The 12,893-nt window shown below is 47.5% G+C and overlaps 1 protein-coding gene across 6 annotated transcripts in view; it reads right to left on the reverse strand.

The window, feature by feature from the left end:
* LOC147445821 (kinesin-like protein KIN-7I) overlaps positions 1-12,893 on the reverse strand; it is a 189,572-nt gene that overhangs the window by 13,662 nt on the left and 163,017 nt on the right. For all 6 annotated transcript variants that reach the window (XM_086525198.1, XM_086525196.1, XM_086525195.1 and 3 more), the window contains exon 29: positions 8,483-8,573. In XM_086525198.1, the coding sequence (XP_086381324.1) occupies positions 8,483-8,573 (91 nt within the window). The remainder of the gene's footprint in view (positions 1-8,482; positions 8,574-12,893) is intronic.

Below are 12,893 nucleotides of genomic sequence, written 5' to 3' on the forward strand. Positions count from 1 at the left end.
TACTACTGTGCTGTGGAAAAGAGCTAGCATCAGCCGAAGGACACGAAGCCAAACCTGTTGTGCCATAGGGCAATCCCAAAGACAGTGATGCTGACTCTCCAAAGGACGGTCACAAGCTGCACATGTTGCCGAGAGGCCAAGCCAGCTCCCCATTGATGTAGCTCTATGTGCAACCAGCCACTGGAACACAGCGACTCATCGCTGTCACGTGACACATCCCAACCCTATGTGTCCGTGGACAAGCTTCACCACAGCAGGGTTCAGTCAGTTCAATCAAGTTTAGATTAGCACTGATCTGGCACTTTTGTGAGTCTATTCGTAGACCGTGCATGCCCAGTCACTTAGCATAGATGCATATCCTCCGGTTGCACACAGCATGATCATCGGAATTCCCATTAAAATCCATTAGCATCAGTTAGGGGAATTTTTCAGTGCATTTAGCCTATTTTCCTATTTTCACTTATTATTTTTAAGTGACTTTCCAACAAAAGTAGGTAGGGCAATTTTGCTAAGTTTCTATATAAGCAAACCCAAGTTAGCACTCAATGGCAGAAGAGGCAGTAGGAGCACCTTGCTCAATAGGCAACTTCTCAGCAAGACCAACCCCCACGACTACTCTGGCGTTTTCTCCACAGAAGACCTAGCGTTTTTGCATTAGATCACCCTTGGCGATTTGTGCACAGCAGATCAGCCCCGGCGTCATCACGACACAGCAGATCAGCCTAGCGTTTTTGCATTTGCAGAACCCCGGCGACAGAAGGACCAATTTCAGCCCCCGGTGTTTTTGGATTTCAGCAGCAAATTAAGACCGGCAACATTCACCTAGAGTGTAGCAGATTCAGCCCATAAAGACCATCGATTTTCAGCCAAGAAAACGCAGCCAAAACAGTCATTTTCAGCCACTGAAACAGTCCCGAAATTCAACGATTAGAAGATCTCAGATTTCAGCCATCGTCGTCACCGTCATCGTCATCGGCATAGACCAAGTTGCATAGTCCATTGCATACGCATTGTAGACCTTTGTGCAATCAAAGAATAGACCACTCTCGCCGACGAGAGTGGGGCCTCCGGAGGAGGGTTTTACAAATCTCTCGGTGTCATATCTCTTCTCTCTCCTTCTCTCAGTCTCATCCATTTGCACGCACAACATCCACTCACTTTGTTCGTGACTACAGCACTCTATAAGACGGAAAGCTCTCTCTTTCCCTAAAGAACTAAAAGGAACCTTGAGCAATAAGGATCACTAATCTTGAGAAAAAAATACATTCATTCCGTAGCACCTAACATTGGTATCAGAGCTTTGGAAGTGTTCTGCATTACTCAAGGGAAGAACCACAAGAGCCACAAGAATTTTTTTGCTTGTTGTGATCGCACAAACCCAAGTTTACTTGGGCGAGGCGATTCCTAATCGTGTTTTGTTGAAGAGTGACAGGAATCCCAAGAAAGAAGGGCTTGTCCAGTCTCCCCTTGTGTCTCTTTTCACTCATTGAGAGCGGACCGTGCAGTTAGCGGCGGGCCAATCGACGTGAGGTGGGAAAAAGCAACCTTGGTGTGAGCGCAAGGCCGGCAAGGGGTGCGCCCGCAGAAAAGGGTAGAACTCGGGTGAAGAGAAGATCCTTCTCCAACGCGATTTGCAAGAAAAAGAAACCCCCAACACCCTCAAGAACCCAAGTTCCTCGTGAACTTAAGAACCCAAGACCCCCAAGATCCCACAAGAACCCACGATTGCAGAATGGTCATCACTCGAAGCGGAATGGATACTTCGCTTGGACGTGATGAGCATGAGAGAGGCGAAGAAGAATTTTCCTCACAAGGAGGTTTCTCCGACCCTTCCCCTTCTACGACAAAGATTGCACGAACTCCTATGGAGGAGTTAGACCAAGAAAGAGAAGCAGAAAGAAAAGCCTACGAAGACGACATGGCAACCATAGAGTACCAGTATCAAGAAAGAATGGCAACCATAGCGCGTGAAAGCAAGCAAGCACGCTTGGAAGCCAAAGCAAGAGAAGCAGAATTTGATCCCGAGAACAAAGAAATGCAAGCCAAGTTTGATCGCGAGAACAAGGCAATAACGCAAGAGATGTTGCGACTCTTTTCTCAAATACAAGCACAGATGCAACAGGATCGGGAAAAGGAGACTCTCTCAGTCTCTACTTCTCCAAAGCATGAAACAAAGGATTTGCATGATTGTGTGAAGCATGATGATGATTTGAATGACAATGATAAGCATCATGATTTGGATGCCAATGATTTGGATAACAATGACAAGCATGATAATTTGCATGATCAAGATGTGATTTCTCACACGCATGATGAATTGCATGAAGATGATGTGATTGTTCACAAGGAAGATGTGTTAGTTGATGCTTTTTCTAGCGAAGCTAACCTCGTTGTAGATTTGATCAATCACCAAGAATCGATCTTGGCTTTCGAGTCTAGGTCCACAGATCCCCCACACGAAGATTCGATAGATTCCAACGAAGCGATCTTGCCTCTCGAGCCTTGGTCCAAAGAACCATCACAAGAGGTATTGTGTGTTCGCATGATTGATACGCACGCATTCTTCGAGTGTTTCATTCGTGAAGGTTTCCTGTATTTTAGTCAGGATCGTTATGTGATCCCTTTTTCTAGGCATGACATATTGTATGTTGAGCACGTTTCTATCATGAATGAGCACGAATGTATGCGGATTGTTCATGAAAAGCTAAAAAGTTTGTATGTAAGGAAGTCACATTCCATGTCTCTTCCTTGGCATGACACAGTTTCCGAACGAGCACATGATTGTATGAGCACCAAGCATGGGCATTTCCATTGTGATTTGCCATAGTTGATTGATTTCGATCAAATAGAAAAGATTCGAACGCATTGTTTGCATATGTTTGATGAACGGGTTGTAACTCCGTCTCTATGTTCATCTACATTGCATACAGAGTCTTTAAAGAAGACAAGATTTTTTTCCTTCACTTTACATGGAATGGGTATGTTCATGGTTTTGTGTTGGAGATTGTTTCACGAATTTTCAGCCATGGAGATTCTTGAAGACAGAAGAAGCAGGACTCTAGACGAACTTGAAGCAAGAAAGGAGATTCATAAGACTTTGTGTCGCTTTCGGCGCGGCCCAAAGAAGCAAGCATTGCAGACCTTTATGAAGTTCAAGTACCGCTCGACCCACACAGCAGAGTGGGCCGGCGAAGAGTCCCTTCCAAGATTCTGGATGCTGTTGGTGATCTCCCTCGACGCCATACAGTTCGGTACCAGTACCTCACTTTGAAAAGGACGGGATGTCACATGACACATCCCAACCCTATGTGTCCGTGGACCAGCTACACCACACCAGGCTTCAATGGGTTCAATCAAGTTTAGATTAGCAATGATCTGGCACTTTTGTGAGTCTATTCGTAGACCGTGCATGCCCAGTCACTTAGCATAGATGCAATCCTCCGGTTACACACAACATGATCATCGGAATTCCCATCAGAATCCATTAGCATCAGTTAGGGGAATTTTTCAGTGCATTTAGCCTATTTTCCTATTTTCACTTATTATTTTTAAGTGACTTTCCAACAAAAGTAGGTAGGGCAATTTTGCTAAGTTTTTATATAAGCAAACCCAAGTTAGCACTAAATGGCAGAAGAGGCAGCAGGAGCACCTTGCTCAACAGGCAACTTTTCAGCAAGACCAACCCCCGCGACTACTCTGGCGTTTTCTCCACAAAAGACCTAGCGTTTTTGCATCAGATCAGCCTTGGAGATTTGTGCACAGCAGATCAGCCCCGGTGTCATCACGACACAGCAGATCAGCCTAGCGTTTTTGCATTAGCAGAACCCCGGCGACAGAAGGACCAATTTCAGCCCCTGGAGTTTTTGGATTTCAGCAGCAAATTAAGACCGGCAACATTCATCTAAAGTGTAGCAGATTCAGCCCGTAAAGACCATCAATTTTCAGCCAAGAAAACGCAGCCAAAACAGTCATTTTCAGCCATCGAAACAGTCCCGAAATTCAGTGATTAGAAGATCTCAGATTTCAGCCATCGTCGTCACCGTCATCGTCATCGGCATAGACCAAGTTGCATAGTCCATTGCATACGCATTGTACACCTATGTGCAATCAAAGAATAGACCACTCTCGCCGACGAGAGTGGGGCCTTCGGAGGAGGGTTTTACAAATCTCTCGGTGTCGTATCTCTTCTCTCTCCTTCTCTCAGTCTCATTCATTTGCACGCACAACATCCACTCACTTTGTTCGTGACTACAGCACTCTATAAGACGGAAAGCTCTCTTTCCGTAAAGAAGTAAAAGGAACCTTGAGAAATAAGGATCACTAATCTTGAGAAAAAACAACACTCATTCCGCTGCACCTAACAACCGCGGCTGTCTAGCGTCCCACAACCTTGCCCAAAAAGCTGACAAGAACTCAGCAGTGAGACCCTCCTCCTGCCGATAAGGTGATGCAAGGACAAGCCTCTCTCCGTGCTGCCAATATGTGGTGTCCCGGTCGAAAGTGTACTGAAAGAAAGGGACACCTGGATGGTCGGCTAAAGAGAAAGGGTCCCTCCAAAACCACTCTCCAGAATCCCATTGCACTCGTGCCAGTGGACAACACTCCCAAGCCCACAGCTTCCAGTGGAATGTCTTAAGAATTGTTGGGTCAGGATCTATGAGGCAATTCCTCCCACAGATGCCCCCACAACTCTGATCCTCTGAAAACAACACTCTGCAACCTGTGGGGCCTCTACTGAGACTCTGTGTAACCGACCCTCACCTTGTAGCTCGAAAAACATGGAGGGTACAGTCTTTGAGCAAGCCCGAACTGTGATGAGGACCTCTAGTCGCGTGAAGGCCCCCATCAAGGCCCCCATCCATCTGGGCACTGCTCACTCAAGAGGTGTAATCCACTCAGCTGGTACTGCCTCCTTGATGTCCTAGCACATGCTCAACACTCCTCTCATGCCATGTAGCTAGATGTTCTGAAGCTCCTCTGACAAACCTGAGAACTGTAGCCAGGCACCTAAAGTGTTCTGGACCCTCTTCCATGGAACCCCAAGAGACATGAGGCCTACTATCAACCAAGTGGCCTCTCTGAGTGCTGACCATGGGGTTCGAAACAAGGGGTTGTCTCAGGCGCTCCTCCGTGCAAGTAGGATGGTGCTACTCCAAGCCTCTACGCAGCTGCTCCCAAGATCGAAGAAGGCTCACAACAAAACGGTACTCTAGTCTCCTGCTCAGGCCAACTCTCTGCATCTCTGTGAAAATCCATATGGTGGAAGGTCTCCAAGGGCCTCCAGCTTGAGGCACTCTAGCTAAAAGCCGTTGAAGCAAAAACTCCTTCCAAAGCTCCTTCTCTAGAAGCAGTCCTCTAACAACAAATTTCCCAAGAAGGGCTTTACTCTGCTCTGTTTGGTCTATGATCCCCCCCCCCCCCCCCCCCCCCCCCGAGAACAAGGTAGAGTGATGACCTGCCGGGCCACTTTGGTTTGGGTTATCTGAGCATCGCGCTCTGACCAAAAGAAATTCCTGATCAGCCTCTCTACTTGGCTGATGCAAGAGCTCAAAAAGATCCAACAAGATGTAATGTACCACATAGTAGCCAACAACACCTGGTTGGCCACTACAACTCTGCCTACCAAAGAAAGTGATTTCGAGCTCCAATGTAACAGCCAAGAGACAAGTCCAAGCCAACCTGATAGCCCAAGTAACGAGTTGCAATCCTTGGGGGGATCCATCTGAAACCTTCACCTGGCAGCCAATCAGGCGTAGGAGAACTGCCAACCAAGAAAGCCACTATCTTCCTTCAGTTTAGTGCACCTGATGCACAACAAAAGGTCTCAAGGGCCTGCTCACACCTGTGTATGTTGGCGTCCTGGCCCTCCAAGTACAAAGCTAAGTCGTCAGCAAACTCAACATCCAGTAGCTCATCGCCCCGAATAGGAAGCGCTAAGCCACGTAAACCAACCTACTGTGAAACCAAAAAATTGCTCATTGCCTCAGAATAGAACAAAAAGATAAAGGGGGCAAGAGAGTAGCCCTGTCTGACCGAACATGTGAGCATGAACCGATCTCCTTTACCTCCTGCCAAAAGCACCTGACTATGTGCACGTCTGTAAAGACCTGACTGAAGGCTGCTGACACACCTCTAATCCAGGCATCTGAGAAGTCCATCCTCTGAAGAGTACCCTCCAAAAAGTCCCAGTCAACTCTATCGTAGGACTTCTCAAAACCGAGAAGAAATATCACCAGATCCTCACCACGGAGGCGAGCGAGGGCAGAAGCCTCTCAAAAAGTAAAGATGTTGTCAAGGATACTGCGCTCCTTGACAAAACCTGTCTAGGTCTCATGTATATAACTCTCTAGCAGGGGCTGATACCTCGACTGAGACCATCAATCAGACAGTTGACGATTGGTAGCAGGTGCTTGATTGTCGCCGAAAGGGGCGGGCTCGCCCCACTTCTCCCCCTGGTGGCCGACCGTTTTGACCCCCTTCAATAGGACCTGCCTGAGGAGGCCTCGTCCACTTCAATTTTTTTGCCTCCACCTCTTCCCACAAACGTTGCCGCTCCGCGTCCCCCGCCTCCTCTCCCTTCCCCACCTCCACCCCCGCCTCCCGTCCCTCCTCTCTCCTCGGTGGGGCCCACCGCCTCATCTCGCGATCCCTCCTTCACTCCTCCTCAAATGTAGAGGATTGGACGGACGTCTGCCGCCTGGCGATCTCTTGGTAGTGCTTTTGCTACGAGCCGTGTGACTCGAGAGAGACAACCCCATTTGAGGCCACCTTTTTGGTGCAGACTTTTCCTTTTGTAGCAGTCCCTAGAGGTTTAACTAGCTTTGACATTCGCAAACACTGGGACTTCTTTGACTACAGCTTCACATGGTTCCTGGGTGACTCTTCTCCCGACTTGGAGAAGGCTTGTTGTATCTGGTTGTTGTCCATGCTCAGCCTTGGTAGGTTGCGCATGCGCTATGGGTTGAGTCTCCTGCGAGGACAGGCCTTCGCCAAATGGCCCATCTGTCTGAAAAATGAAACACTGATTCGCGAGACTCGAATACTCCACACTCTGTCTCATCCAACCCCCACTCACCCGAGGCAATAGTACCACCTTCGAGAGGAGTGTCTCAAACAAGAACCCGCACAATAGGTAAACCTACGGCCTTGGCCACATTTGAAGCTCCAGTGCGTTGAGACTCCAAAATTCTCCCGAACATGGAACCAATCATGGGGAGAAGAGGGAGATACTGTCGCCTCAAGCCTGGGAAACAGACCGAGATCGGCAAGTCCGCCTCCTCCTCAAGCACATCTGTAGTAGGGTCAAAACCATGATGCCATTGTCTGAAGTAACCTCAAGCTGCTCGGATGCCGAGCGGGCTCATCAAAATCACCTTGGCAGTCGCTGATTTTGCCCACCTCGGAGAGGAGGGCCTGAAGTAGATCCCGAACCTCGCCTCAATCGGGGCGAGTGCCTATAATCTTGCAGATAATCGAGGTGGCTTGCAAGCGTTCCACTTCAGCCATCAAGCTTGCTTGTTCTTTTGGCAAGAGAGCAAGTCGAAGGAATAGATCCGCGGTGTCGGGCGAGGGGGTTGCTGTAGAGTCCCTGTGAGGTGGAGCAAAAGCCGCCATTCTGTGTCTGCTGCTGAATTGAGAAGGGCGATGGTGACGACGTAACCACAGTAGGCTGAAAAATCGCCTAACTGCGAGCTGAGAATGTGGCACGAAGGCACGAGGTAGGGGTGGAGAGCGCGAGGCTGGGGGGGGGGGGGGGGGGGGGGGGGGGGGGGGGGGGGTTAGCAGCAGCGAGCAGTCTTGGATTAACACTACTCATGAGCTATTAAGCAAAACGCGTATACTGTTGATCCTTTGAATCATTTGTTTGTCCTCTCTTTTCCCTCCCGTCTCTTGTTCTACTTTGACCATGGCATATCATCATTCTTTGGGGATAAGCTTGTGTGCATAGTATTGATAGTTTCTTTTTAATTTTTCCACGACAAAGGAAAGCAGGTGGATAAAGCCACACCGCTGGGTTACATAAAGCTTGTCTTTTTAGCACAACTAGGTTGAAGCAAACAATACTCAGCAGTACGCTTTTGTATTGGTTATGTTTATAATTCTTTAGCATTCTGGCAAGACAAACAAATACAGCAGAGGTGAATATTAAAAGAGCTAATGCATCAAATTATCCCTGTTATCCGAAGCACTCAGAGATGCCTTTATATTACTCCCTGCTTTGCACAACATAACTATGTAGCGCCAATAAATACTTTTCATCACGCATTCATGGAAACTTTTACTAAGTACTCTCCAACATTCTCACTCTAGTAGAGTGGTGAGAATAGCTTTACAGCATGCCATAAATATACAGCCCATAAATTTTCCCAGAACATACACAAAAAAATGAGGATACAACACTCCAAAGAGAACATGGGCACAAAAGAATCGGCAAAAACAAACAATCAAGCAAAAAATGTCAGCAGGATGAGACCTCCCTAACCTTTGTGGCTTCAGAACGACAATGAGCCAGTAATTCTCGCGTAGCAGATACTTCCTCTTTGGATTTTCCTAATTCTTTGGATTCCAGTTCTCTGCTTTCAAAAAATAAAAAATATTGTCTTTTAGACAACACAACCTTCAAACATTGTGATTTATTACTTTGTAATGTGCAGAAAAAATGGAATACACATGTTCTCAAGGCCTTCCGACACAGATCCATGTCTCTTAGTCCTCCATTCTCTTTGTATTAATCTCTTTCCTACAAAGATTTCCAAGAGCAAATGGGTTCACTTGTTTTCCTCAGAGACAAGGGGCTAGCACGATGGACTATGTTATGGCTCAGCCCAGTTTTATACCATCTATTCAGGATTTTATAGTTGGCCTCACACTTCTTGGGGTAGCAGTAGATCACACCCTTCTCACATTTACAGTTTCATTCCATTTTAATACAGCTCAGTTGGCCCAGGCATCTACACATACTCGATACACTTTTACATCAGAGAGTCCCTCTCACAGACACATGGCCACAGATAGAGGAGCTTACCCAGATATTGACAAAGACTTTACATGATGCAGCACATGAGGCATACCCACACACCCAACCTTTTACAATCAGCCCCACGCCTATTGGGGCAGTAGATCCCGCCCTCCTCACATTTTTCATTCCATTTTCATACAACTCCGTTGGCCCAAGCATCTACGCATACTTCATACACTTTTACATCAGACTCGGTCTCTCTATATGGATAGTATTTACTAATTACAAACACCTCTGGCCACAAAGGAGCCAGGACACCCATTAGAGGAGCTTACCCAAATATTGACAAAGATTTTACATGATGCAGCCCTAGAGGCATACCCACACACCGAACCTTTTACAATCGGCCCCACGCCTGTTGGGGTAGCATTAGATCACGCACTCCTATTTACAGTTTCATTCCAGTTTAGTACAGCTCCATTGGCCAAGGCACCTACGCATACTTGATACACTTTTACATCGGAGACTCGTTGTGTAAACATGGATACTATTTATAGACGCCTGGCCACAAAGCAGCCGGGATGCCCATTAGAAAAGCCTAACCAGATATTGACAAAGACTTTACATGATGCAGCACTAGAGGCATACCCACACATCCAACCCAAGCACAGATGATGTTTTGGGAGTATGCCCCATAACAGTTGGTATAAAGAGCAGTGCAGAGAGATGAGAGCCACACTTTAGAGAGAGGTGCTCTTGGGAGCCATTACTGATAGAAGGTTACAGATAGCCTTCCAATGCGTACTGCAAAGGAAGAAAAAGACTTATCTTGCTCAATTAGAAGAGGATTCGTACAAGCTATTCCTGAGCCACCACTCGGGCTTATCTCCATGATCTCCAGGATGATCAAGGCGTGACGCCTCTGTTCCCCATGCGATCATCCGAGAAGAGTTGGTTACCCCTCCTTTGGTGGTTGAGGCTCTTACGAGATCAGTGGCATTCATACACAACTTATGGGAGCTCCCATGAGATCGTTATGCTCGGCTACCGGCTCATTAGAGCCAAGGCTTCAGTACCACGTGCTATTGTCCGAGCAGAGCTAGCTCCTCCCCCACTAGTGGTTGAGGTGCTCACTAGATCCGTCTCCTTCATACACCGCATGTGGGAACTTCTCAGAGACAGATATGCCCGCCTTGCACTTGAGTCCTCTCGACAGTTAGCCATGCACGGAGATACAGCATGCTCGTATGGGGAGATGACATCGTGGTTTCAGGCGCAGGGGTTCAGCATAGATAGATTACCTCCCTTCCAATACTCACTGGATGCACCCTCTCTGACTCTTACACAGTGCGAGACCACCAGGCTCATCCACCAAGACCTGACTCCTCCTGGGCGAGGGGCTGGCCATGGGGGGAGGGCGTTAAGCCTATAGCTCCCGCTCCTACCCCGTCGAGGAGAACGCAGTGACGACCCAGCCTAGCTCTGCGTGGCCGTTGCACACAGGTGCGCTCCCGATTTTGCGTAGCCGCTGCTCCCGGTTCTGCGTGGACTGCGCTCCCGGTTCTTCATGGCCGCCGCACACAGGCCATCATTTCAACCTTGACCTCGCGACCTCAAGCCTACTTGACACGACCGATTTGCAACAACCTTAACCTAGGAAGGGTTTTCCAAACAAGGTCGACCTTATCGGTGGATTTTCCGACTTAAGGTCCTTGTTTCAAGAAGGTGTCGTTCTCTGTTTCAAGAAGATCAGCCTTTATCTAAAGGCTACTCCGACCTAAGCAGCATACTCTTTGCGTTTATGGCTACCCGAGCTTCGTCCCGAGGTAAGCTCAGTTTCGCTGGATTCGTAGCAACACCTCCGAAGGTAGAAAACATCACCCGCCTCCAAACCGAAGTCGAAAGCCTCCGCAAGGAGAATGACCAGCTGAAACAAAGGCTTTCAACTTTCGAAGCCCGGCTTGCCGCAATAGAGAGTCACAAGGAGGAGGAGTTGAAACACAGAGAAATCGAATTCACAAAGGCAAAAGAAGAAGTAGAGACGACCGTCAATAAGGAGGTCAAAACCCAAGTAGAAGAGGTAATCTCTCACAAGGTCGAAGATCGTGTAGCATCCACGTTACGTGAACGGCAACGACAAGAGGACATCGCCCTCAATGTTCGCATTGGTAGTCTCCCAAGCGATTGAAAAGGAGAGGGGGATCTCAAGTTTCATGAGTCATTTGCACGCATCCAAGGCGTAATCCCCATGATACAATGTGATTCAACAACAATCACTTGTCTTGCACATGAACCTCGCACCAATCATGCAATCTACAAGTTCAAAACCAAGGTGGATTGAATCAAATTTCTTGAGAAATGAAGGCTTCTCAAAGACACCAAAATGTGGATTGTAGAAGATCTTACACCCGCTCAACTCAAGCATAAGAAGGCAGAACTACAAAAGATGCGAGAAGCACGCACAGTAGGGAAATGGGCAGTTTACCGAGGAGGTAAAGCCATTATTCAAGAGTTTCGAACTCCCAAACTGGCTCCCTCCTCACCCCCTTCTACGTAGATTTTGTTCATCTTATCTTATCTCACCTTTTTTTGGGCCCTCCCCCCCCCCCCCCCCCCCCCCCCCCCCCCCGTTTCTAATGTTTTGTCTTTGGTCCCATAGGTCATCTCTCTCTCTCTCTCTCTCTCTCTCTCTCTCTCTCTCTCTCTCTCTCTCTCTCTCTCTCTCTCTCTCTCTCTCTCTCTCTGGACAACCTATATTACCAGATCCGCTAGAGCCATGCCCTGCTACTAGTACTTTCTTTACTACGGAAATGGTGAAAAACGCCATTGACAAGATGAAGATAAGAAGAGCATATGATCATGAGGGTTTAGTAGCAGAACATCTGATCCATGCAAGGGATATACTTTCAGAAGTCCTTGCTCGTCTGTTTAATCGGGTCATGTGTAAAGGATTACCTGAATCTTGCAAATTATCTACTATCGTACCTATTTTCAAGTCAGGGGAACCTATGATACCCGGGAACTATCGTACCATTATGGTGGGTCACACACTGACCCGACTGTACGCATCCATTCTCGAACAAAAATTGAGTAGATGGGCAGAGAATGAGGGCATAAGGGCAACAGGACAAGCTAGATTCAGAAGGGGTTATTCCACTTTACATCATATTCTTACGCTCAGAGCCATTATTGAGGAATGAAGAGCAAAAGGGAAAAGGATGTATTGTTGCTTTGTGGATTTTCGGAAAGCTTTTGATACAGTACCAAGGGCCAGATTGATGCGCAGAATGCAAGAGTTAGGGATCCCCAAAGAGATTATCTCGGGGATCATGGCCTTATACGGGTCAATAACTGGTTATGTACGTACTCCAGAAGGGGATTCCGACATTGTTCATTCCACCGTTGGAGTAAACCAGGGATGCCCAATGTCCCCTACTTTATTTGGTATGTATGTAGATGAGATATCAGATTACATTGATAGAGAGGGTGATAGAGGTGCTCAACTTGCAGGGTAATGGATCATGCAGATAATCTTGTATTGATAGCAGAATTACCAGATGGAATGCAGAGGCAGTTAGATGCATTACATAAATTCGCGGAGGACAGCGGACTGTCGGTAAATTTGGGTAAAACCAAAGTTATGGTGTTTAACACCACACCGCAGTGGGTTAGGAGATCGGCACCTACATTTGCATATGGCCAGGATACAGTAGAGTACACAGATGCATACACACACCTTGGTGGGGTATTTACAGGACCGAAGTTTACTCTTAAGAAAGCAGCGGATGCTAGATTGTCCAGAGCCTCTGCGGCCTTGGGAGGGTTGGAGAGGATGTGTTCACAAGTGCAGTTTTAGGAACCACTTACAAAACTTTGGCTGTTTAATACTGTGGTGGCTTCGGCTATGCTTTATGGGGTCCAGATTTGGGGACCA

Source organism: Adiantum capillus-veneris, chromosome 12 (assembly GCF_014529385.1).
Source record: "Adiantum capillus-veneris isolate H3 chromosome 12, ASM1452938v2, whole genome shotgun sequence".
Taxonomy (NCBI): Eukaryota; Viridiplantae; Streptophyta; class Polypodiopsida; order Polypodiales; family Pteridaceae; genus Adiantum; species Adiantum capillus-veneris.